This window comes from Elephantulus edwardii, unplaced genomic scaffold, assembly GCF_000299155.1.
Source record: "Elephantulus edwardii isolate Elephantulus edwardi_28Jun2011 unplaced genomic scaffold, EleEdw1.0 scaffold00066, whole genome shotgun sequence".
Classification (NCBI taxonomy): Eukaryota; Metazoa; Chordata; class Mammalia; order Macroscelidea; family Macroscelididae; genus Elephantulus; species Elephantulus edwardii.
In genome coordinates this window covers 3,711,747-3,737,196 of record NW_006399816.1, presented here as the reverse complement: position 1 = coordinate 3,737,196, position 25,450 = coordinate 3,711,747, and the positions used below count along the sequence as shown (strand labels likewise).

At 39.7% G+C, this 25,450-nt stretch overlaps 1 protein-coding gene across 1 annotated transcript in view; it reads left to right on the top strand.

Annotated features, from left to right (window-relative positions):
* Window positions 1-20,499, top strand: part of ETFA (electron-transfer-flavoprotein, alpha polypeptide) — a 101,593-nt gene extending 81,094 nt beyond the window's left edge. The window contains exons 10-12 of the mRNA XM_006888273.1: window positions 3,865-3,930; window positions 9,298-9,378; window positions 20,199-20,499. Of these exons, the coding sequence (XP_006888335.1) occupies window positions 3,865-3,930; window positions 9,298-9,378; window positions 20,199-20,237 (186 nt within the window). The 3' untranslated portion in view covers window positions 20,238-20,499. The remainder of the gene's footprint in view (window positions 1-3,864; window positions 3,931-9,297; window positions 9,379-20,198) is intronic.
* The last annotated feature ends 4,951 nt before the right edge of the window (window positions 20,500-25,450 follow it).

The window sequence follows — 25,450 nt, the reverse complement described above, 5'->3', positions numbered from 1 at the left end:
TAGATGCTCTTGAGTATGACTCATAGGGGCCCTCTGAGCAGCCCACCTGAACCCTTGCCCTGTCTTTGCCATCCTTATCATCGCCAACAAACTTGTATGGGCACACTTAATTATGTTTTCCCCTCTACCATTGTTGTTTTCTTTCCAAATAATCTTATTTACTATCTGATTTAGGAGGAAAGTGCTCCAGGGCAGGGATTGCCTTGTTTTGTTGTGAAGCAATGTCTAAAGTGTTCCATAAATTATCAAGTGTAGGGAGTTTTCACATGCTAACTATTATTATTGAAATACAAAAATGCTTTCAGAACCTCCAGGAAGTCTCCTAGGATATTAGTTTAATTGCTTGTACGTATTTTTTAAAAAACAAGAAAAGCCTCTCTTCCTGTCTGAGCTAGCAATCAGAGGCTCAGAGCTGCAGACCAAAATGCTGGACTCTGTCTGAACTATTGTTTCTGTAGTTTTATATTAATTCAGAGACTCATGTTTGGAAGACTGTGAAATAAAGTTCTCTTGGTCTTGTAGTCCCATTCAAACTATGCATGCTGGTTGAAAATGCAGGAATAACCCCAGAGCCTGCCTTTGATTGGGTTTGACCCAGAATCTTACTTTTTTGGTGGCATTTATAGTTAAAGTTCACAAGATGCATTTGTGAGAGATGGGGATGCTTGAGTAAATTTCATTTATATTGTGTTTATGTAGATGTTTACTGCCAGAGTAAATCACTGTTTTATTAACATTTTATGATGCAAAGGGGAGGCTTTTAAGACTTGTTGAATTTTAATGTAGACATATATGTCAGAGGACTCATTTATGGAGCTATTCATCCTTTCCAATCAATGATGGCTTTGAGAATGTACCTAGAAGAGTAGTTAGTGAGATAGTTTCTGTCTGTCCTTGTGAATAACTTGATTCAAAAATCTTAGCATTCGAATTTGACCTAACTTGGAGATTTCTGATTTTCTTTTATTATTATTATTAAATTTTATTATTTTTAATGAACATTTACAGAGATTTTGGGTTTTCATTCATTCATTGTTGCACTGTTTTCTCCACCCTCCTCCCCAGTTCGTTCTTCTTCTCCCCTCCCCCAAATGTCTGTTTTAATTGTCCAGTTGCCACAGTGCTTGTCAAAGCCAGTTCTAATTAATCTCCTTTGTCTGTGTGTCCCTTCCCATTCCCTATCACTCCTCCCTGAGAGAGACTTCACCCGATTCATAAGGAAAAGGGGATGGCGTATTCTCTTAGCTACTTCTTGCTGAAAAGGGACACTGTGGGTTTCAGGGTAAAGGTCTTCTCTCACTACTCTAAAGGGCCCCTTTGGCAGTAGGAAACACATAGACTATTATGGAGATTGATTTTGGAATTTAGATGCACTGTTATCAATTGTGCTTAGCCATACATGTTCATATCCTTGAAGATGTATCATGGAAGTGTTGCAGCCTAGAAGATACAAATTTAACTAACAAGTTAAAAGTGCATGAGTCAAAAATTGAAAAGCAATAATATTCTGAGTAGAGGTTCTAATAGTGGCACAAATCAAGTTACAGAGGTAAGGTGGTTCTTACAATAAAAGGCCTATAGATTAGCACTTTGTCTATTATAGTGTAGAGGTTAGGAACCACAAGATGTAGAGGCTCAGCTATGTCATTTATGGTTCTGATTTTCTTAAACATGAGTTTTAATAAATGTATCTTAACAATTGAATAAATGGATCTTCATGAAAGAAATGTTCATTATAATAAGCTGAAATGACTTTAAGAGACTATTGAAATTACTTATAAATCTGGGGTGAGGTGGGGAAGTAGCAGTGACTTTTCAGAGAAATACCTGTTAGTCGATGTGAGTGTCCGTGTGTGAGGAGACAGTGTAAAGGCATAACCTTATCATGCTGTCCAGCTGTGTATGGTCATAGTTGACACACTGGAAATGTTCCAAATATAGCCACTGAACATTTTGTTTTGTGCACTGTACCTTCCTCATTCTAAAACATGATCTCTAAGCCAAATAGTTGTATATAATATGTTCGAGATGCAAAGTCATAGCTTTTTTAAAATTTGTTTTATTTTATTATTTTTTGTGCATGTACCATCAAATCAGATCTGACTGGTACAGGAGAAGATTGTCCCTCCTTTTCCAGCAAAGCATTTGGTGGATTCAAACTGCACACCTCTGGGATTGCAGTGCAGCTTCTTGCCACTAGGCCACCAGAGCTCCCCTCAAAGTAAGATCTTTAAGGATGTCACAGAACAAACTTCTATCTCAAACTTAATTATGAGCTGAAGTGAGACAATTACTACAAAGAGCTTAGCACAGTTTCTGGCACATAGTAATCACTCAGTAGTTTATCAGTGCATTTATTAGTTCTAAGCAACAGTGAATTCAGAGGAAAAAGAGAGCTGTGGATTGGGATGTGTTATTGTTGTTGTTAGCTTTTTGAATCAAGTATGACTGACAGCGACCCTATGAACAACAGATCTGAAACCCTGTCCTATCTTTTGGCACCCTCACTCTTCCTGACACATTAGAACCCATCATGGTAATCACATGTCAGTTCATCTGGTGGAGGTTCTTCCTCACCTTTGTCAACTCTCCAACCTTTCCAAGCATAATGTTCATTTCCAGCGAATAGCCTTTCTTAGCAAAATACCCAAAGTATATGAGGTGAAATATTACTATCTTTGCCTCCAGAGAGTACTCTGGCTGCATCTTCTCCAAGACATATTTTTGTTCTTTAACAGTACATGGGATGTTCAGTGCTCTTCTCCAGCACCATAGCTTAAATGCACCAGTTCTTCTATCATCCTTACTCATTGTCTATCTGTCAGATGCAGAAAGACCATGACCTGGATTAGATGCACCTGAGTCCTCAAATTGACATCATTACTCCTCAGTAATTTTCAGTAAAAAGAACTGAAATAAAAGATTTCAAAGGGCAGCTCAGGAAGATAAAGAAAAGTATTCTAATGGAATAAAATGTGTAGAGAGCTGGAATTGGAAAATAAAGCAGGAGTTCTTGGTCTGTATTTCTCAAGCTGAAAGAACTGAAAAACAGATTTAAGCCTCTAGTCGCAATATTGAAAGATGCTATGGACAATATATTGAATAACCCAGAAAACATGAAAATATGATAGAGGGATTATGCAGAGTCACTGTACCAAAAAGAGCTAACACTGAAAAATTTCAGAAAGTACCATAAGAGCAGGGGCCAGTGGTGATGGAGGAGGAAGTAAAAGCTGCATTGAAGGGATTGGCAAAAAATAAGTCCCCAGGAATTGGTAGGATACCGATTGACTTGTTTCAATTAACAGATGCCCTGGATACATTCACAGTCTCTGGCAGGAAATTTGGAAGACTGCTTTTTCCCATTCCCAAGAAAGATGATCCAAAAGAATGTGGAAGCTATCAAACAATATCATTAATATCACATGCAAGCAAGAAAGTGCTGAAGATCGTTAAAAAAATGGCTGGCTAGAACAATACATAAACAGGGAACTGCCAGAAGTTTAAGTGGGATGATAGGGTTAAGAAAAATGGAATTTTTTTCTTAGTGTGAAAGAAAATATTAAAATTGATATTTATATTTTAATAAGGTCTCTGTTAAGCACAAATATAAAAATTCCTAATCGAGAATTAATCAATGAATATTTTTGTTTTCTTTTCTTCCCCCTTCTCTCTCTTTTACATCCTAAATGGCTGTTTCAAAGGACAAACCGTGAGGAAAAATATAATTTAAGTAACACATATTAGTTCTCTCGTTTTTTAAAAAAAAGTTTAAGTGATTCTCATTTTAAGATTTGACTTGCTGGTAGTTTTGGAAGGTATTATATAAATGCGTATTAATAATATGACTTTTTTTTTTTTAAGGAACTCTATATTGCCGTGGGAATATCTGGAGCAATCCAGCATTTAGCTGGGATGAAGGACAGCAAGGTAAATATGCTCAAATAGTGAAGGTTAAGAGGAAGTTTTCATTTAAAAAAAATTTCATTTTATTGAGTGGTTTCCATGAGATTATAAAGTGTGCCACTGGACCATTTTCATTAACACAGATAGAGAAGCCCCTGTTTACTACACTGGGGAGAGAGGTAGTGTTGTGTCACAGAAAGAGACCTGAACCCAAGTCTCACTTCCACGCTTACAATGTGATGTATTCTGTCTGTACCTCAGTTTCTTCACCTTCCTGATGTAGGTTTTTCTACATATTCCTGATATAGGTGTTCAAATGATCTCTAAGATCCCTTTCAGCTCTGTAGATAGAAATGTGAACCATAAACACCCTTGAAATTCTGACCCTCTGACTTGTTCCTGAGATCTGGCTCCTGACTCTCTCTTTGTCTGCTTCACTCTGGTCCCCTGGCACTCTCTTCCTCATACATCAATAGGTTCACTCTTCTTGGGTTGTTACCAAAACATGGCCAATACATTTTGAATTGGAACATCAAGCTATCTAACATCTCAGTAGTTGTCAAAATTAGAAGAAACACTTGATTTTAACGTGCTCCTTGGACTATAGCTGGAAGTCTTGTGTAATGACTCTGAACATATATTACCGAATATGACACATTAATTCATGCATAAGAGTATGCAGTTTGAATTATGAACTGAGTCTTTTATGAAGCCAGAGATGCCTCTGTCACTCCTGCATTCATCCATTCAGGTGGAAGCTTGATATAAAAGGTAATAAAACTTTTAACAGGTTTAACTTCTAACTTGAAGAAATGCATGCACTACCTCCTTGTAGCATCTAAATGAACTGGTCCAAAACCAGTCAGATTTCACAGTTGGATGGCAGGTTTCTTTACTGAACTATGAAAACAGCAGTGCCAATGGGGAAAATGTTATTGCTGCATTAAAGGGGGAAACACCACTCTAACACGGACAGCCTTAGAATATATTTTTAGCAAGACCAGTTTAGACATCTAGAATTCTACTTTTCTCAAATAGAAGATTCTGTCAGCTAAGAAAATCTTGGTGAGAATTTTTATTCCATGTCAATAGCAATGGGTTGAGGAGGAAAGGACTAGATATGTTAAAGCAGATAAGAGACAGTTGAAGTAAGGAGCACCTTATTGGGGGACACAAAATTAAAAGAAGCTTTGCCTCTCCATCATTCAGTACATATTTATCGAGCATAGTCCTTGTACTATGTTTAAATGCTTAAGTAAAAAGCATTTTGCCTCTGCCCTCACCATGTTATGTGGGAGATGAGGTAATCTTAGTTATTATTTTGATTAAATTCTAAAATGGGTTGCTAGAAAATAAAATTATTTAAATAAATCTTATAGTTGCATTCCTTATAAACTGCCATTTTAATTAATACCATAGTAGAGTGGAAAGAGCACAAGATTTGATTATCATGATATCAAATGAGTCAATGTAAATGGAAGCATTTTTGAACTATGTATTTATTGTTCTTATGTACTGTCAAGTCAGAACCAACTCATAGCTGACAGCTGACCCTCCAGTGGGTTTTCAGAGCAGCGAATTACATAGGAAAAGACTGCCTGATTACCCATCTTTCTCCTACAGAGCAACTGGTGCTTTCTAACCGACATGCCTTCAGGCTGAAAGTACAGTTTTATAACTGGACCACCAGAGATCCCCTATGTACATATTAATAAAATTAAATACAATCCAGGAATTGAAAACTCTGTAATAAGGAAGAGTATAAACCATAGCAATGTGTTAGGAGAACACTAAGATATAAGCAAGGTTTAAGATGATTATTTACACTTGACAATCGGGAATATTATTTTACTAATCTGAAAAACAAATACCTTAGTGGTTTCTTACCAAAAGTTATATAAATTTAACTTTTAAAATGAAAATTTAAAAAATAAAAGTTATTATATATATTATATAGTGGAGTGAAAATGCTTTCAGATAATTATCCTGTCCTATGTTTGACTAGGTGGCTTCCAGGTAAATCATTAACCAACATTAATTAAATATATTTCTGATACTAGAATTGATGTCTTTGAGCTTTGGTGTTGGAAAAGAGTACTGAACATCGACTGTCAAAAGAACAAACAGATATGAGAAAGTACAACCAGAGTGCTCTTTGGAGACAAAGATGATAAAGCTTTACTTCAGGCATGTTGCTAGGAGGGGCTATTCTAAGACCTTCAACCAGGTGGATTAACACAGTGAGTGCTGGAATAGGCTCTGGTGTGGCACAGGGTTCAGATTTGTAGTTCGTAGGGTCACTATAGGTTGTACTTGACTTGACAGCATCTGACGACACCACCACCACTAGCCAGGCAGGAGGCTGTTTTAATAGTGTTTGCTGGATTGACAGTTATATTCTTTAGTCTCAGATATTCTGGAATATTCTGCCTCTGGGACCATACAGTTGTCATGTGATTTATATGTTAAGTCAACATAAATCAAAATACTTTTTAAATGTGTTTCAGCTATTTTTATAAGAAGCAGTAACAGGCAGGTTGTTGTTGTTGTTGTTGTTGTTGTTGTTGTTGTTATGTGCCATTTAGTCACCTGCAACTTCTAGCGACCCTATGTACAATAGCTCTGAAGCCTACCCTATCCTTAGCCTGTTTCACTGACTCTGACACACCTACCCTCATTACCCCAGTAACTGTTGTCAGTCCATCTCATTGAGGGTCCTCCTCTCCTGCACTGCCCCTCTACCCTTCCTAGCATGATGTCCTTCTCCAAGGACTGGTCCCTTTTGAACAAGTACCCAAAGTATGTGATATAGAGCTTCAAAATCCTTGCCTCCAGGGAGAAAGTTGGTTTCACCCTCTCCAGGACAGACCTATTTGTTTTCTTGGTGATCCATAATAGGTTTAATACTCTTCTCCAGCACCACAACTCAAAGGTGTCAATTCTTTTTCTGTCATCCTTAGTCATTGTCTAGCTCTCTGATACATAGCAAGTAATTGCAAAGACCATGGCATGGGTTGGGTATGCCTTGGTCTCTCAACTGACTACATTGCTCCCTAATACTCTGGAGTGGTCCCTAACAGCTGATTTTCCCAGTACAATTCGTCTTTTGTTTTCCTGGTTGCTGGTGCTGAGAGTATTGATTGTGGAGCTGAACAAGCTGAAATAGTTAACAACCTCAATCTCTTTTCCATCTTTCATGGTGTTGCTGATCAGCCCAGTGGTGAGAATCTTTCTTTTCTTGATGTTGAACTTCAATCCATATTGAAAACTAGAGTCCTAGACCTTCTGCAGTAAGTGCTTCATGTCCTCCTCAGTTTCAGCAGGCAAGGTTTGTGTCATCTGTATATTGTATGTTGTTGATGAATCTTTCTCCAGTTCTAATGCTACATTCCTACTCATGAAGTCCATCCTCTTGAATGATCTGTTCTACATATAGATTGAAAAGATGTGGAGACAGAACACATCCCTGAGGTACTCCTTTCCTGATTTTGAACTGTGCAGTGTTTCCTTGCTGTTATGACAACTGCTTTCTGATCTGAGTATAGGTTTCGCATGAACACAATCAAGTGTTCTGGGATTCCCATTCTTCTCAGAGTCAGCCACAATTTGTTGTAATCCACACAGTCAAATGCCTTTGCATAGTCAATGAAACACAGATAGACATTCCTCTGGTACTTTTTTGCCTTTGGCCAAGATCCATCTGACATTAGCAGTGTCAGATCATGTATCAGGTATGTCAGAACAGGCAAGTAGAAAGTTAATTTTTCATCTAGACATCTTAATTATTACTAGGTATTTATTATAATTAATTTACTCTCTTCTCTTGTTCAAGTCTTGGAAAACCATAGGCTCAGCTATGAGTTACTTCCGACTGGATGGCAAATAACAACATTAAAATAATATCACATTAGAGTAAAAATGCTAATTTTACTTTCATTGAAAGAATGTTAGAACATCTATAGGGAATGCCAAACTATTTGTAATATATAAATAATCCTGGTGTTTAAGAGGAGTGCTCAACACAGTACATTTTTGGAGTGACTTTTCTACTTCTGATATCAACTGGTTTCTATGCTTTTAACATTAAAATAATTTCTAGGAGAAAACAGAAACTTTTTTGTTTATTTGCATTCATGTATACATAACCACTTAAAATTTTTTCTTTTAAAATTTTTCTTTAAAGCTAGCTTTAGATGGCTAGCTTGTATATTATATTCTCAGATTAGACAAAGAGTAATTTTAAAATAGTAAGTCATTTGGAATATTTGGAAACAGTAATAACTTGAGGTATAAAGACTGTGGTTTTGTTACATTTTTTATCTAAAATAAAATGATTTTTTCATAAGCCAAAAAAAGAATTTAGAAAAAAAATCATGAATATGGAAAATATTTTGGCAGATTCTAAAGTAGTTAAACATACAATTACCATGTTGTTGTTGTTGTATACCAAAGAGTCAGAACTGACCTACAGCTGACCCCCTGGTAAGTTTTCAGAGACAGTTAATTGCATGGAAGGAGACTGTTCATCTTTCTTCCATGGAGCAGCTGGTGGCCTTGAACTGCTGCCTTCAGGATTGCAGTGCAGCTTCTAGAAATATCATATGACTACCTAACTCCGCTCATAGACCAATGGAGGTTCATCTACTAGTGTTCATTGTTTCATGAGTTATAAAAGTCAAAAGGTGGAAACAAACCAAATGTCTATCAACAGTTGAATGAATAAACAAAATACTGTGTAGACATATAGTAGTTTATTCTTCAACCATGAAAAGAATTCTGAAGATCTAAAATAAGCTGTTGACTTGCACGATCTTGAAAATTTATGCTAAGTGAAATAAGGCAAACAACAAAAGTACAAATATCTGCTGCCCATTTAAATTAGATACAAAGGAATTTAGACGCTATATGGACTAGGGGAAGGGAAAAGAGAAGTTATTACCTAGTGAGTCGAGTGTTTCTGTTTGTGGTGTTGAAAAAGTTTTGGAAATAAATACTAGTAATGATTACCCATTACTCTAGTAGCCTAGTAGCAAGAACCTGTGCTGCAATCCTGGAGGCACATGGTTCAAGTCCATCACCTGCTCTGTGGGAGAAGGATGGGCAGTCTCCTCCCATGTGATTAACGGTCTCTGAAAACTCTCAGGAGGGTCCGCTATGGATCAGTTCTGACTCTATAGTACTGAACAACAACAGTGGATACACAATATTTCATAATATTCTCACCCAGAAATTTCTAATAAATTTATACTATTTCACAGATACACCAGATAAATCTTATTCCATAGATGTTTTAAAGAATTTTAATTTGTTGTAAAAATATTTGTCAAAATAAAACTAGTGTGGTAAGATTTCATAATTAAGACTACTCTCTTTGTTTATTTTCTTGCACAGACCATTGTAGCCATTAACAAAGACCCAGAAGCTCCAATTTTCCAAGTGGCAGATTATGGAATAGTTGCAGATCTATTTAAGGTAAGCTGATCTTGAAAAAAAGGCACTGTGGTGGTGTAGTAGATTAGGTGCTGTGCTGCTAACCAACAGGTCAGAAGTTCAAACTTAGCAACTTCTTCATGGGAGGAGGGTGAGGCTGTGTCCACTTGTTAAAATTTACAGCCTCAGAAGTCCAGTGAAGGATCTTCATTAGCTGGAATAGACTCCATAGCAGCGGGTCACTAAGCCTTGAGAGAAATGACTATTCTCTAAACATCTAAGAACCACTCAGAGTTGGTCAGGAATGAAGCTGTTAGAGTAAGAGAGAGACAGAGAGAGAGTGTGTGAGAGTGAGAGAGAGAGAGAGTGAAAGTGTGTGTGTGTGTTTCTGTCTCTATCTGCCTGCCTGCATGTTTTTGATTTATGTAAAGTGAAGTTATCCTAACTTTTCCCCTTAAGAAAGAATCCAAGGGAGCTCTGGTGGTGTAGGGGCAAGAAGCTGCACTACAATCCTGAAGGCACATGGTTCAAACTCACCAGCTGCTCTGCTGGAGAAGGAGGGGCAATCACCTTCTGTGCCAGTCAGATCTGATTCGACGGTACACAACAAGGGGGAAAATATTAAATAAATAAAAGAAAGAATCCAAATTACCTTTAAAAGATCCATGTAGCTGTTGGTATTTCATGCACTGTGTTAGTATATGACATGAAATTTCTCAGTTAACTCAGCTAGAATTGCATTTGGTAGGCAACCTTCAAGAAATTAACATCTGACATCCTCATTCAGGAATCACTAAGGGTGCTGCTATAGTTTCTCAGGGAAGAGTGTGGGTTTGAATCCAGCTTTTGTGGCTCCACATTACACTTACCTGCTATAAAAGTTGAAGGACTTGCTAACAGAATGAGTTTATGGGAAAACACTTACTTCCCACTTCTCAAACTATTCCTTTTTTAGATGTTATTTCTGTCCTGCTTTTGCTTTCCCCAGGGGAGGAACAACATATTTGGTCAGTGATACTGTTAAACACCGTGTATTTATTTGGCCATATTTAAAGGCTAGCTTATACATGACTTGGCTTCTTCTACTGTCATTGGACCTTGAGCATCTCAATTACTTTGTGCAGAAATCATATATGCAGAGATCAACATTCTTAAAAGTGTGCCTAATCCCAAGAGAAATGGGTGTACTAGAGTGAAAGATCTTACATAGAACCAGTGCTAGAGCTTGCAGGCCTCTGTGGAGAGGCTAGAGCCTGAGAACAGAGCCAGGGAGGTCCCCTCAGTGAGAGGATTGACCAATTACTGTGGCTTCACCAGCACTGTGACTAGTCATGATAAACTTTGAGCTGAACTTCGAGAGCACACCTCTGCTCTGATGGCCACATTCACGCTCAGTGAAGGGTGGGAAGAGGACCACTCAGCAATGGCCCAACCTGCATGCAACGACTGAAATAGGCCTCCTGCCCTGGCCACCGTAGAGCCTCCTCCCCTTCGGGAGGCCCAGTCTTGCCATGGGAAAATACTGTTTTCCCTAAAATAATAGGGAATAAGGAAATATCCTTATCCTAAATCTGAAATTTGGAGTTCTAGTGTGTCAGCAGCTCCTTTACCTGTCCTAAATGTGCAAAGTATAAAAAATCCCTACAGTCATATGACTACTAAGGTACTGAGGTACTCCTTTCCTGATTTTGAACTGTGCAGTGTTTCCTTGCTGTTATGACAACTGCTTTCTGATCTGAGTATAGGTTTCGCATGAACACAATCAAGTGTTCTGGGGTTCCCATTCTTCTCAGAGTCAGCCACAATTTGTTGTAATCCACACAGTCAAATGCCTTTGCATAGTCAATGAAACACAGATAGACATTCCTCTGGTACTTTTTGCCTTTGGCCAAGATCCATCTGACATGGATCCCATTGACAGGAAAAGATGTTATGAAAAAGAAATTTTTATGACTGTATACAAGGAATACTTTGTTAAAGTAGCAAGCATTCATTTCAGTGAGTTAAAGATAGAGGAATAAAGATTCTTTTTTTATCTAAAAGTGCAAGTAAATATTTGCCCAGTGCAACTGTATCCCATGCTGACATGTTTATCCACAGGCAAGTACGGTAGTTGTCTTTTTCCCTCAAGTGAATATGTATTAATGATGTCTAAGTAATTTTTTATTTTACTTTCAAGAATGTTTGTCTACTTTGCCTTGTATACTGTGTATTCCAGCTCACATGAGGACTTACAAATCAGATGATGGAGAGTAAACAGTAGTAAATGTATAGTACTTCTCCACTGGGACGCCTGCCTTGGGACAGGAACATCTCTGTAGAAATTTCTGCCTCCAGTTTTAAGGACAGCTTTTATGTGTGTGTAGAGATAGACCATTGAAAGTCTAAGGAGAACAGAAATGGAAAATGTCCACAAAGCTCATTTAACCAGTTGATTTCTAACCGGAGAATCTCTAGATATTTTTCCTTCTTTCTTTAAAAATTGTGGTTTTAATGAAAGTTTACAGAAAAATTAGATTTTCATTCATTCATTTTGCACATTTTCCTCCACATCCCCTCCATGTTCACTTTAAAAGAAAAAATACTCATTCATTGTTGCATAATTTCCTTCCTTCCCCCCACCCCAAGCTTTCCAGTTCATTTTGCTATGCATCTCTTATTCTGGATTGTTGACATACAATAATGACTAATCATACATTCCTTTTAAACAGTTCTTTTCTTCATCTGTTCCAATGTAGTCGTCATTATATATCCCTTCTTAGTTTTCCCCGAACCTCATGTCAGTCCTGTTTTAAAACAGTGGTGTGTGTATGCAGTATATTTGTCCTTTTGTGACTGATATATTCCACTCAACATAATATTCTCAAAGGTCACCCATGTTGGGTAATAGTTTATCAGTTCCTTGTTTTTCAGTGCTGTGTAGTATTCCATTGTGTGACTATACCATCATTTCTCTATCCACTCATTTTTTTGATGGACATTTTTTTTGGTTGCTTCTACCTCTTTGCTATTGTGAATAACACAGAAATAAACATGGATGTGCATCTAAATGTTTTTGATGTTTTAAGAAGCCCACATTTTACTGGAGAGACTGGACTAAGGCATTGTGTTTATTTCTGTTTAACTAAAATTCTATGACTCCTATTCTTAGAAGCTATATATTACTTAACAATTAATTTACTTTATAATTAATACAGCAGGAATAAAATCAGTTTAGGGGAAAACTAAAGATAAAAAAAATATTAGTTATAGTAACAGCCTCTCACTTGTTACTACACAAGTAACCACAAAACATGGACATTCTTCCTAAGTTATCTGTCCCAGAAAAATGTGATCTAGGGAAATTATTCAGCAGCTTATTGGCACAACTGCTCTCTCTCTCATCACTCAATCTTTCTAGACCATTAGGTACCATAGCCTTGTGGTTCACCACTATTCTCATCCCTTACGTAAAGTACAAAAAAAAAATGGAACCTTTTGATATACTCTAGGAAACTTATTGGTGCCCACCAAATAATTTTTTCACCTTCAGTCAGAATTGCTGTTGTTGTTAGATGGATTGGATTGACTACGGTTCTTAGCAACCCTATAAACAACACAACTGAACCCTGCCCTGTTCTGTGCCTCCCTCACAACCTCTGCTATGGGCAAGCCATTGTTACAGTCACTGTATCAATCCATCTTATTGGGCCTTCTTCTCTTTCTCTAGTCCTCTACCTTTCTCAGCATGAATTATTTTTCTAATTGAATTAAGGCCTTGTTATTATTACACACATGGGGTTTACTTTGAGTTGAAATTGATTGGATGGCAACTGATAAAAAGAGGAATGTTAAAATATTATTGACAAAGTGGTTTAATGAATATACTGTACAGTGAAGCTACTCCTTTTTTAATTGTGATTTGACTAAAAATTTTGGCTTTTTATTAAACCATTCATACACATTTTGTTTTATAACATTAATTAAAGTATCCACAATATAACCCCACACTTACTACTCCCTTCCTGTTGTTCTCATTTCCATGAATACTGACCTAGCCCTTCTACCTCCCAAACTCTATCTCTGGGAAGATGCTGCCTGTTTGACCTAATGTGGTTGGTTATTCTAGGGAGTGTCTCACTGGTATTCTTTATTATTCACCTTTTAGGCTAGTTTGGCTGAAAATTAAATCACAGTGGTGAGTTTTGCTCTAACTTCAAAGTGTTATTAAAAGCCATGGTCTTAGAGATCCCTCAGGCAAGATGGGCCATTTTTATGGGTTTTGGGTCTTTTTTTAAATTTTGTTCCACATTTTTGGCCCATTCTATCTCGGACCTTCTACTCTGATCCCTTTTAAAGTAGTTAACAGTGGTAGTCAAGCACCATCCAGTTCTTCTGGTCTCAGGGCTGTAGATGCTGAAGTTCATATGGTTATTAATTCTTTGAGCTGTTTCTGTTACATCTCTGCTTTGCTTCCTTTTTTCAGACAGGGAAAGTCCAATAGCAAGACCTTAGATGACTGCTTCCAAATTTGTAAGATTCCACTCATTATTCACTAAGTAGGATGTAAGCATTGCCTTTGTGCATTGTGTTATGCCAGTTGACTGTGATGGCCCCCAGATCTATGGTCCCAAGGACCCAGAACCAGTAACTCATCTCCTCAGGGTGTTTGGTCATGATTAAGTGGTTTATGTAATTTTGCTCCTGCACTGCAATCCCAAAGGCATGTGGTTCAAATTCACCAACTTCTCCCTGGGAGAAGGCTGGGCAATCTTCTTCCTCTTGTGAGATTTATTGTCTTGGAAAACCCACTGGAAGATCAGCTGTGGGTCAGTTCCGACTCCATGGTAAACAACAACAACAACAATTTACAGAATACATAGATATAAATGTAGAAATATTATCTGCAAATGTATGTATACTTATGCCATCTTTTAAAATAAAATATTTAAAGGTATTGTAAAAGGAGCTATGGTAACATGGGCAAGGCTAAGTCTGACTTCTACTGGCTTCATAGAGGGGAATTGTCCCCATCAATAACAAACATAGTACCAAACAAATAGCTACATGGCCAGATGCTCCTGTACCAATTTCTACCAATCATTGGGTCTAATGTTCATTGCAAATTGACTAAGACTTTACTCACATTAGTGAAAATTATTAGGGAAATACGTTGAGGGATAGGGAAGACATAGGCTGTCACATAGTTAAAGTCCAGGGTTAGTGAACAGCAGTACCAAGGCAGACCAACAGCGAGACCTCAATTAAGTTCAGAGAGCTTCTCATTCAGCAAGTGAATGAGGTTAGTTCAGCAGCACAAATAAAGCCTCTACTTTCCTCAGTCATCCAACAACCTTTGTATCATAGCATTCACAAGTCAGCTCTTCATTCAGTCATCTGGGAAGCAAAACCTTTAACTGTGGCTCCATCTAAAGGGTTCCTCTGGTTACACCTTGCCACAGTCTCTCCACAGTGTGAAAATCACTCTCTTATATTGGTCCCACAGCTGTTGATGATTTGCAAGACCATGTGCCTGCAGTTGAGGGAGCTGGAGACCATGCCACCAGCAGGGACTAACACAATGGATAGAAAAGCCATTTTCAAAGTTTTCATTTTCAAAATATTTGTGATAAATAAGAGTTCTTTTTTTTAAAAAAAAGAGTTCATTAACATCTATTTTGGATTAAGACTGTAAAGAAAATAGAAATCAAATAATAGATATCCATAAAAGTATTTTTTAAACACTAAGTATTTTGTTTAAAAATTGTAAATTTTTAAACTGTACCACACATTAAAATAGATATAGACTATTATTGTTATGTGCTGTCAAGTCGCTTGCAACTCATAATGACCCTGTGCACAACAGCTCTGAACCCTGCTCTATCTTGAGCCAACTTCATTGTCTCTGACACACCTACCACCAATCACTGAGCCAATTCATCTTATCCAGGGTCTTCTCTTGTGCTGTCCCTAGACCCTTTCAAGCATGATGTCCCTCTTGGTCCCTCCTTGTACCATGCCCAAAATATGTCAGTCAGAGCTTCAGAATTCTTGCCTCCAAAGAGCAGCCTGGTTTTACCCTTTTCAGGATGAACCTGCATCAATTCTCCTCTTTAGTCATTGTCCAGATTTCTTCTGATGCATAGCAAGTAATTGCAAAGACTGTGGCTTAGATCATGCACCCCTTAGTATCTAGACTGACATTGTTGCTCTTCAGCATTCTGAATTAGTCACTGAGAGTAGATTTTCCCAATGCAATTTGTCTTTATATAACATAGAATCATTTTCTAGGGGATATTTTACTCTCCAAATTGAATCATGTCTGGAGTAGAAATGCATAGGCATTCTGTTCTTTAACATTTATTATTCTACTTTGCCTTTTAGTAATCATAAGTTAGCCAGGACATGTCTTTGTTTTCTTTTCTTTTTCTTTATGTAACAAAAGTAGTGAATAAGAGCTTTAACTAAAAAACCTCTCTTAGCTATATACTTATCTTTATTATTTAATCCCTTTAAATGCCACCTTCCTCATAACTAATGCATATATTACACATTTGCTTTACATGGTTGTAAATGTGATTATACTGTACCTAGTACAGTTCATAGGGAGCTCTGGTGACCTGGTGGGTCAAGAGTTGCAGTGCCAACCTAAAAGCATGTGGTTTGAATCCACCAGCTACTATGTAGGAGAAATATGGGCAGTCTCCACCTGTACACTTTATAGCCACTGTCAGCTATGAGGGGATTCCAACTCAGTAGCACATAACAACAACAGCAGTACAATTCATGACGAATATTTGCCTGCCTATCTGTACCTTCCAAGGATAGGTTGTTGCTGTTCTGTGCCATCAACTTGACTACAACTCATACCTGTGAACCATGGCTCTAAACCTTGCCCTATCCTGAGCTAGCCTCACTCTCCCTAACACCTGTCCCATTGCCATAGTCACTGTGTCAGTCTCATAGTAGGACTCAATAACTGGTAACTGGAGTTAGAACAACAGAGCTCTACTTGTATTTTTCAACCCCTTCCCTTAATATGACATCTTTACTAAGGTATAATTTACATATCATACCTATACTTGGACCAAGAGGCAGTTGTCAGAGCAGAGCAAGGAAACACTGCATGGTTCAGAATTGGGAAGGGCGTAGGCCAGGGATGTTTCCTGTACTCCATACCTTTTCAATCTGTATGCAGAACAGATCATCTGGGAGGCTGGGCTCTATGAGGAGAAATGCGGCATCAGGATTGGTGGAAGATCTATCAACAATCTGCATTATGCAGATGACACAACCCTACTCACTGAAACTGAGGAGGACCTGAAGCGCTTGCTGCTGAGGGTCAAGGACTACAGTCTTCAATATGGATTGAGGCTCAATGTCAAGAAGACAAAGATTCTCACCACTGGACCAATTGGCAGCATTAGGATGGATGGTGAAAAGATTGAGATTGTTCACAGCTTTAGTCTGCTTGGCTCCACAGTCAACACTCTTGGCACCAGCAGCCAGAAAATTAAAAGATGTATTGTGATGGGAAAGTCTGCTGTTAGGGACCTCTCTAAAGTACTCAAGAGCAATGGTGTCTCTCTGGAGACTAAGGTATGTCTGATACAGGCCATGGTCTTTGTAATCACTTGTTATGCATCAGAGAGTTGGACAGTGACTAAGGAGGATAGAAGAATTGATGCCTTTGAGCTGTGGTGTTGGAGAAGAGTATTGAGGGTACCATGGACTGCCAAGAAAACAAACAGATTCATCCTTGAGAGGGTTAAGTTGGGCTGCTCCTGGAGACAAAGATTCTGAGGCTTCATCTGACATACTTTGGTTGTAAGGAGAGACCAGTCCTTGGAGAAGGACATCATGCTTGGGAGGGTGGAAGGCAGGCGCAGGAGGGGAAGGCCCTCTAGGAGGTGGATTGATTTGGTGACTGGGGTAATCAAGATGGGTATGTCGGAGACAGTGAGATTGGCACAGGACAGATCAGAGTTTAGGGCTGTTGTACATAGTAGGGTCGCTATGAGTCTCACGTGACTTGACGGCACTACATCATCATCATTCACTTTTCAAATGTACAATTTGCTATTTTTAAAAGACGAGTTGTACAACCATCATCACCTCATTCTAGAATATTTTCACAGCAAAAGACAGAAAAATTGTACTCATTAGCAGTCCCTCCTCATACCTACCTTCTCTGAGACCCTGGCAAACCATGATCTACTCTCAGTCTATAAATTTATCTATTCTCTAAGTACATATAAATAGAATCATAGAACATATGATTTGCTGTAGCTGTCTTATTTCACTTTTCAAGGTTTGTATTTTTTCCTGTTATCAGTACTTCATTTCTTGTTATTGTGTGAATAAGCCATATTTTACTTATCTGTCAGTTGATAGGGATTGGGTTATTTTCACCTTCGGCTATTGTGAAAAAATGCTGCTGTGAAAATTCACATACAACGTCTTATGTAAATTTGCATATTTTCATTTCTTTTGGATTAGAAATCAAACTGCCAGATTGCTTTCCAAAGTGACTGCACCAAATTATATTCCCATAATCAGAATATGAGAGTGCACCACTTTATCCACATGCTTTCCAGTGTTTAGGATTGCCTGACTCTGATCATAGCTATACTGTTGTTGTTTGCCGTAGAATCAGAACTGACCCATAGCAGATCCTCTGGCGGGTTTTCAGAGGCAGTTAATTGCACAGGAGGAGATTTTCCTTTCTTTTCCCACAGAGCAGCTGGTGGCCTTGAACTGCATGCCTTCGGGATTGCAGCACAGCTTTTTGCCACTAGGCCACCAGAGCTCCCTCATAACCATACTAGTGGATGTGAAATGATATCTTATTGTGGCTTTAATTTGTATTTCCCTAGTAGTTAATGAAGTTGAACATCTTTTCATATGTTTATTGGCCACTTACATAATCTTTGGAGAAATGTCAATTCAAGTCATTAGGCCACATCTCAACTGAGATGTTTTTTTATTGTTAAACTCTGAGAGTTCTTTATATATTCTGGATACAAGTTCTTTATCCAGGTATGTGATCTTTAAATTATTTTGTGGGCTGTCATTTCACTTTCTTGATAGTGTTCATTATTGTTCTTATTGTTTTCTCAGATATTTGAGTGAAAATTTACAAAGCATATTGGATTGTTCATGCACATTTTGTTCCATAATCAAATATAGTACACACAACATTTTATCATCCATTCATTCGACACATCTTACTGTTTAATGCCTATAAATTAGTTCCTTTTCAGAGGCAGTTAATTGCACAGGAGGAGATCATTCTAAAATGATTCTCGATGTATATGAACTTTTCTCTAACTTATTGTAACTGTGACCCTATAAAGTATTTGTTATTGTGTGACTGTCTTACTTCACTCAGCATAATGTCCATAAATTCCCCTTCCTTAGAACTTTAGAATTTGTAGCATTTAACGCTATTCTTCTCCTATATATCCTTTAAAATATTCTTAAAACCAAACAGTAGATTATTTAATTAATTGAAGGGGGAAATGTCTGCCTTGAATGTTTGAACTGGAAGAATGTAATCAATGTCGTGTAGAAATGGTTGAATTGGTATTTGTTTTGCTGTGTAGATTCTCAGCAACAATAGCAAATACGTATTTTTAATTGTATATTCTAAACTCAATGTTTGGTTTCCTGGGGAAGGAGGTTGGACTCTTGCCTATTTTTTCCCCGAGCCGCGTAGCCCGGTGTGAGGTTCTTTGAGCTTGTCATCTCGGTGACTGCGTGAGCTCATGGCCTCTCCACTGAGGAAAGCTGGGGAGTGGTGCCAGCACTTACTGCTGCCCCTGAGCTAATGCCTGCTGGCTCCATGGTAAACATGGGCCTTTTAATAAGCTGGAGACAAAGTGACATTCGCAAGAAACAACATGTCAACAATTTCCTTAATAAATTTTGTACGAACACATTATTTCCACCTAATGGAAATGTAGCTCTCTTAAATAATTGAGAGGCTGTATTCATCAGTGGTGAGTTCAGCTGGGACCTGTGAGCTCAGGCAGCCGACAGCCCCTTGAAAGACTAGGTAACTGATCTTTTATACAAGTGGCCTGGCTGGTTGTCAGAGGGACCCTGGGTGGCACCTCCCTGCGTCCGTGCACAGCTTCCCTCTGTGGCCTAGGCAGGCACAGACAGCCTGGACTGGAAGTGTCCAGGAACAGCCAATAAACTGCTCTGATAGTAACTAGTCCTTTTAAAAACTGGAGCCGACTCAGCCGTTTTTCCCCTCCCAGTATTTTTTTGGAGTTTGGTTTTTGGTTGGTTTTACTGTGTCCTCTGACAGCTGCAGTATTAGCACCAAAGACCTTGATGTTATTAAAGGGTGATGATTCTGAACATTCAGCATGTCACTCATTTTCATGTGCCAAATGATAGTCACATCCTGAGAGAGCATCCCTAATGTTTGTGAAATAAATGAGTGATTAGTGAGAGAACAAATGTAGAGGAAGTTGGCAGGAGTCAAGTTAGGGACATTGATCTGAACTTTGAAGGAAAGAAAAAAATGCTGGAGAATACACAAAGATTTAAAAAAATACATGCTGCTCTCAACACAAACAAGAACAATTAGACATTTCTGGTTTTTTCTGCTGCCTTCCTAAAGTTTGTGGTTGCGTCAGAAATCCTGGTTGGCGGTGGGAAGTTCTCCTGGCCCTGCCAGCCCTCCGTCAGATGGTGTCTTCCTCAGAGTGTTTTCCGTGGTGAGAGGAGACAGCAGGAGAGCGAGGGTTCCTGGGCGGAGGAGAGGGACACTGCTTCAGCAGTGATTTGCATTGTGCTTTGGCCCCTGTGTACTTGTTAGAATTATGACCATCATCATGTTGTTTAATTGCTTTTTTTTTTTTAATTTGCAGGTTGTTCCTGAAATGACTGAGCTATTGAAAAAGAAATGAATAATGATCATGTCTTCAGAAGGAAAATGATGTCAGAGTGTTCAGCTGAAATCAGATATTCAAGAAAATTGTAACACTTGTTGGAAAGCTTGGAGAGCTAATTTCATAAATTAAGAAAAAAAATCTAAGCGATACAGAATGCCTTTTATGGGACTGTTATCCATTTCTAATTCTTTTTTTGGCACCAAGCAATTATATTTTTGACATTTTCTAATTCTGTAATAAAATATATAATAAAGCCTTTCCAGAATTTTAAAACAATAACTAGAAATATGCCAATCTTCTTAAAGAGAGAAAAACTGAAGAATTGGAATAAAAATGTTCCCTCTTTTGCTATCTAGTTGATAGAGAGTTCACTGGTTTAGGAGAGATTATAAAGTTAAATGTTCCCACTAGTCTATAATCTGCTCATCTCATTGTGGAAATTCCTGTCTCAGTAAAGAATGGAACTAGATCAGCAATTCAGAGTTAAAAATCTGACCACATAGCTTGAATTTTCTTCTAAACACAGTCCAGTCTTCAGAGAGCCTTAGCTACTGTGACAGAAGCAGACCTGACTTAAGCCTGAACCTGCTCAATTTATTTAGTTGGCTTAAGTGAAAATTAACTTTCTATTCAATTTTAAGGTTTTGTCAGTTTAAGAATTTGTATCTGTTAAGAAGGGGAGAGCATGCTTTGAGACAGTGTGGCCTCTTTGCAAATGCTGTTACAAATGTTTCAAGTGAACCCTCTGGCCCTCCTGATCTAGTTTTCAGCTCCCTTTGGGCTTCCTTGGAAAGGCGGCTGGGTGTGCGTGTCAGTGCACGCTGTGGTTACCTCAGGCACACACTCGGCTGTTGTTGCTCACGGTCACGGTCCAGGTATCACGAAGACAGCAGGCTGATGTGCAAGCCCAAGACCAGAGGCTGCTAGGGCTTTGGCCAGTCCTTGAGCGAGGGATGGACAGTGTGTGGGGTCATAGAAAGTCCAGGAATCAGAAGGTAGAATGAAGAGCAGCAGATGTGCAGAACTGGAGTAGTGACCAGGACAAGGGGACATGACAGAAGTGGGAAGTGACCAGTAGTAGTACATGAGGGACAGCAGCAGAGGGGACCCTTGTGTGGTCAGCCTGCAGCCCTTCCTCTGCATCTGCTGAGTGAGTGAACCTTTTTTGATTTATGTCACAATCACTTTTAGAAGTTAAGTGTCTCTAGCACTTCAGTTTGTTTTTAATGAGGTGGAAGGAGAGCAGTAAAATGATGCCCCTTTGCAAGTAGGGTCATTTTAACACACTGTTAGAATCCTAGAGTGTCAGACTTGAGAAATCATCTGGTCCCTCCTCTTGTACAGACGGGGACACTGAGGCACAGGAATGAAGTGAAGGAGGTAAAGCGAATCGCCCAAAACCACCAGCCTAGAATCACTCTTGTGAAACTTACTTGCTGTCTTTTGCGGCTCTTCGAAGAGGGTCTCACCTTGCTCAAGGCCTTTTCTGTCTGCCTCTCATCTCTTGGACACTGTAATTGGGGCAATAAGGGGCAAATGTGGCAGCTGCAGGGGTGCTGCTGGTAGAGGGTGTGCTGCCTCAGGAGGGCACCCCAGCTCATTCCTGTTCCCTGCCTTCGGGATGGAACTAATTGGACCTTCTTTCTGCTCCCTCCAGTCAGGGCTGCCCTGCCCCAGCCCCAAAAGCTGTTCACTTAACATTTACTTGGACGACTATGAACCTGGAAGGCTGCCACTAAACCCTGAGGACATCCAGTGGCCAAGGAACATAGTCCCTTATTTCTCCAGCGGTTACTATCATAGCCATTTAATAACGGCAATAAATACAGCTCCTTGTACCAGGCCCTTCTAGTCTAACACTTGACTAAATATTCATTACCTTCAGTCTTTACTGTGCTCTGTAAGGTAAACAAAACAAAAGGCACCACCTGTTGTGTTGATTCTAATTCAAGGTGACTTGTGTTTCAGAGTAGAACTGTGCATGACATTTTCAGTGACCATGACCTTTCATAAGTAGATGACAAAGCTACCTGAGGCACCTGCGTGGGTTCAAGTCATCAACCTTTCAGTTACTAGCTGGGCACTTAAAACAGTTATTCTTCCCAGGGATTCCTGCCCTGTTAGTCAGGGGCTATTGCTGTTAGGTGCCTTTGACTCATAGCTACCCTGTGAACAACAAACAGGGACCTCGTCCTGTCCTGTGCCACCCTCACACTCTCTGCCATGCCCGAGTCCATTGTTAACAATCTCTATGCCAGTCCACCTCCTCACGGGGCTTCCTGTCTTTACTGACCCTGTGTCTTTCCCAGCATGGTATCTTTTTTTCAAAGACAACATGCACACACAAAGTATGTGAGACAGATTTTCACCATCCTTGCCCTTAAGATTTCTTTGTTCAGTTGGTTGTCCACACCTGTTCTCTCCATTTTATAAGGTGTAGTCCACAGGGAGTGGCACTGCTAATCCAGAAGTCGCTTACCTGGGTTGGTAAGCAGCCTCTGTTGCGTGGTTTGAATCCAACAACTGCTCCTCACATGTGGTTTACAGCCTCCGAAAACCTGCTGGAGGGTCAGCTCTGAGGCTGTTGTGGCTCCACAGCAATGAGTTTGAGTCGAGCTTTTAAAGGTGAGGACGCTGAAGGGCAAAGAGGTCGCATAAGTTGCCCCAGTTCAGACGGTTTATAAATGAGGGCCAGGATTTGGACCCAAGCATTCTGGTGCCAGGGCTGTGGCTTGAGGGTGTGATCACCTCAGTTCCGAGAACGGGGAGGCAGCTGCCCAGGAACCTCAGGTCAAGGGCACCAAGTGTTTTGTTCTCAGTGGGATCGATTGTAAAGGAAAGAAGGTTTTCTAGGCTTGTTTCTCCAAAAGGATTTTATGAACTTAAAATCCTCTCTCTGAGCATCCCTTTATAAAGTCTACCTTCAGAAGGAAGTTGCATAAAGTGAGGGTAAATTGTTGACGTGATCTTCTCTGCTGGAAAGTGCAATCTGATTTAACCCCTTGTGTCTGTATATCTTGTTGGAAGCCAAGCTGTTCTCAATGACTCTGCCCCTGTGTCTGGCCTCGGGACCCAGGGTAGTAGTTTTGAGAGCAGCGTGGAGGCAAAGTGTTAATAGTAGCATTCTTAGAACAAGTGTGTGTTCTGCTTGTCGGCCCAATTTCCTGGGGTCACTTGTCAACCTCAAGAACCCCTTAGGGATCTGGTGGCTGGTTACCCTTTGACAGAACAGAGTTCCTGCGAGGACAGAAATGTGAATGGAGAAGGCCTGTGCAGACACAGCCAAGTGGGGACAGTCCGGCTCCTCCTGTGGCCACAGGCCCTCAGCAGTCCTGTCGCTGCATCCCTCTAGGGGCCTCTAGTTTACCAGCTGTGCCCTGTGGGACCAGCACAAACACCAGAAGTCTGGTCCAGCCAGCTCCCTGAAGTACCTTGTGATATTGACAAAGGAAAAAAGTTCTGGTAATAAAAGCAGTTGATGGGCAACCCCTGCTCTCAAGGATTTTGAAACTGAGATGAGACACAAGTGATTATAAAAGCAGGCAGCGTGTACTGAGTAGCTCAGAGAGAAGGATGCCTCTGTGGACCCTTGTAGTTATTTATCCAGGGGCTAAAAATACTGCCTTCAGGTTCACTGTGACTCATGTGACCCCGTGAGGGTCAGAGTACTCCAAGGGTATTTCCACGGCGATTTTTCATACATATCACATTTAACTTCTAAACTTCTGGTCAGCAGTCAAGAGTCTTAACTCGACACCACCAAGTACTCCGCTCAGGGCATGTTGTTAAATGCTATGGAGTCTAGTCTGATTCATTGAGATAGAGGCTTTTCATTTGTAGAAACTGATTAGCAATCACATGACTGCTTGGGGCAGACGGTGGAAAGAGGCCAGAGTGTGACGCTAACCAGCTGAGGAGTTCAGCCTCTTTCCCGTAGGTCAGTGCACCTCAAGCTTTGCCTCCGAGAAACGCTGCCCTTTCAGGAGGAGCTAGACCAGATGACGCTGAGAAAGGTCACAGAAGTCTTTTCTTGATTTTTAGAAAAAAAAAATTATCTATAGACTTTCCTCAGCCTTGAGTTTCCCCTAAACCTTTGGTAGGGAGCTCTGATGGCCTAATGGATAAAGGGTAATCCAAAAGCAGGTGATTCAAATCCACCGAATGCTCTGAGGGCAAAATGATGGGCAATCTTCTGTGCGATGTGATTTATAACCTCTGAAAGCCTGTGGGAGTGTCGGCTATGAGTGGTTCCCACTCAATGGCACATAACAACAAACCTTTGGCGGCTGCTATCCCTGGGGTAGGGACGGCTTGTAGTCGTCATTGGTGCTGTTAGTAGACTATGCTGTTAAGTGTTCTTAGTTGACTATGACTCATAGCAACACTGTGAAAGACAGATGTGAAATGTGCACCATCCTCACCATGAACAGCAGAAGCACCAGTGCCTTTTGTTGTTTTTATGAACATTGGGAGCAGTGACTTTGTGGAATTCTCTCTCCTGATTGTTCAACTCTTCTTTGTCTGTATGAGTTAAACACGCTGTTGTATTGGTTGTTCTGCAAAGGCGGCTAGGGCTTTGCCATCTAAGCATGTTGTAAGAATGAGGAGCCAATGATCACTTTAGTTTTTGCACAGAGGACTTTTAAGGAACATCAACAACCTGTGTTATGCAGATAACACAACCCTGCTTGTTGATACTGAGGAGGACCTGATGCACTTGCTGCAGAAGGTCAAGGACTGCAGCCTTCAATACAGATTGAAGCTCAACATCAAGAAAACAATGATTGTCACCACTGGGCCGATTGGCAGCATCATGATAGATGGTGAAGAGATTAAGATTGTTATCTTCAGTTTGCTTGGCTCCGCAATCCACACTCTTGGCACCAGCATTAAGGAAATCAAAAGATTAATTGCATTGGGAAAGTCTACTGTCAGTGTCCTCTCCAGAGTACTGAAGAGCAATGATGTCAGTCTGGAAACTAAGGTGCTCCTAATCTAGGCCATAGTCTTCTCAATTACTTGCTATGCATCAGAGAGCTGGACAATGACTAGGGATGGTAGAGAATTGATGCCTTTGAGCTGTGGTTCTGGAGAAGAGTGTTGAATATACCTTAGACTGTCAGAACAAATAAAAACAGGCTTGTCCTGGAGAGGGTGAAACCAGGCTACCTCTTGGAGGGAAGGTTTCTGAGGCTTAATCTGACATACTTTGGGCATGTTGGGCCATG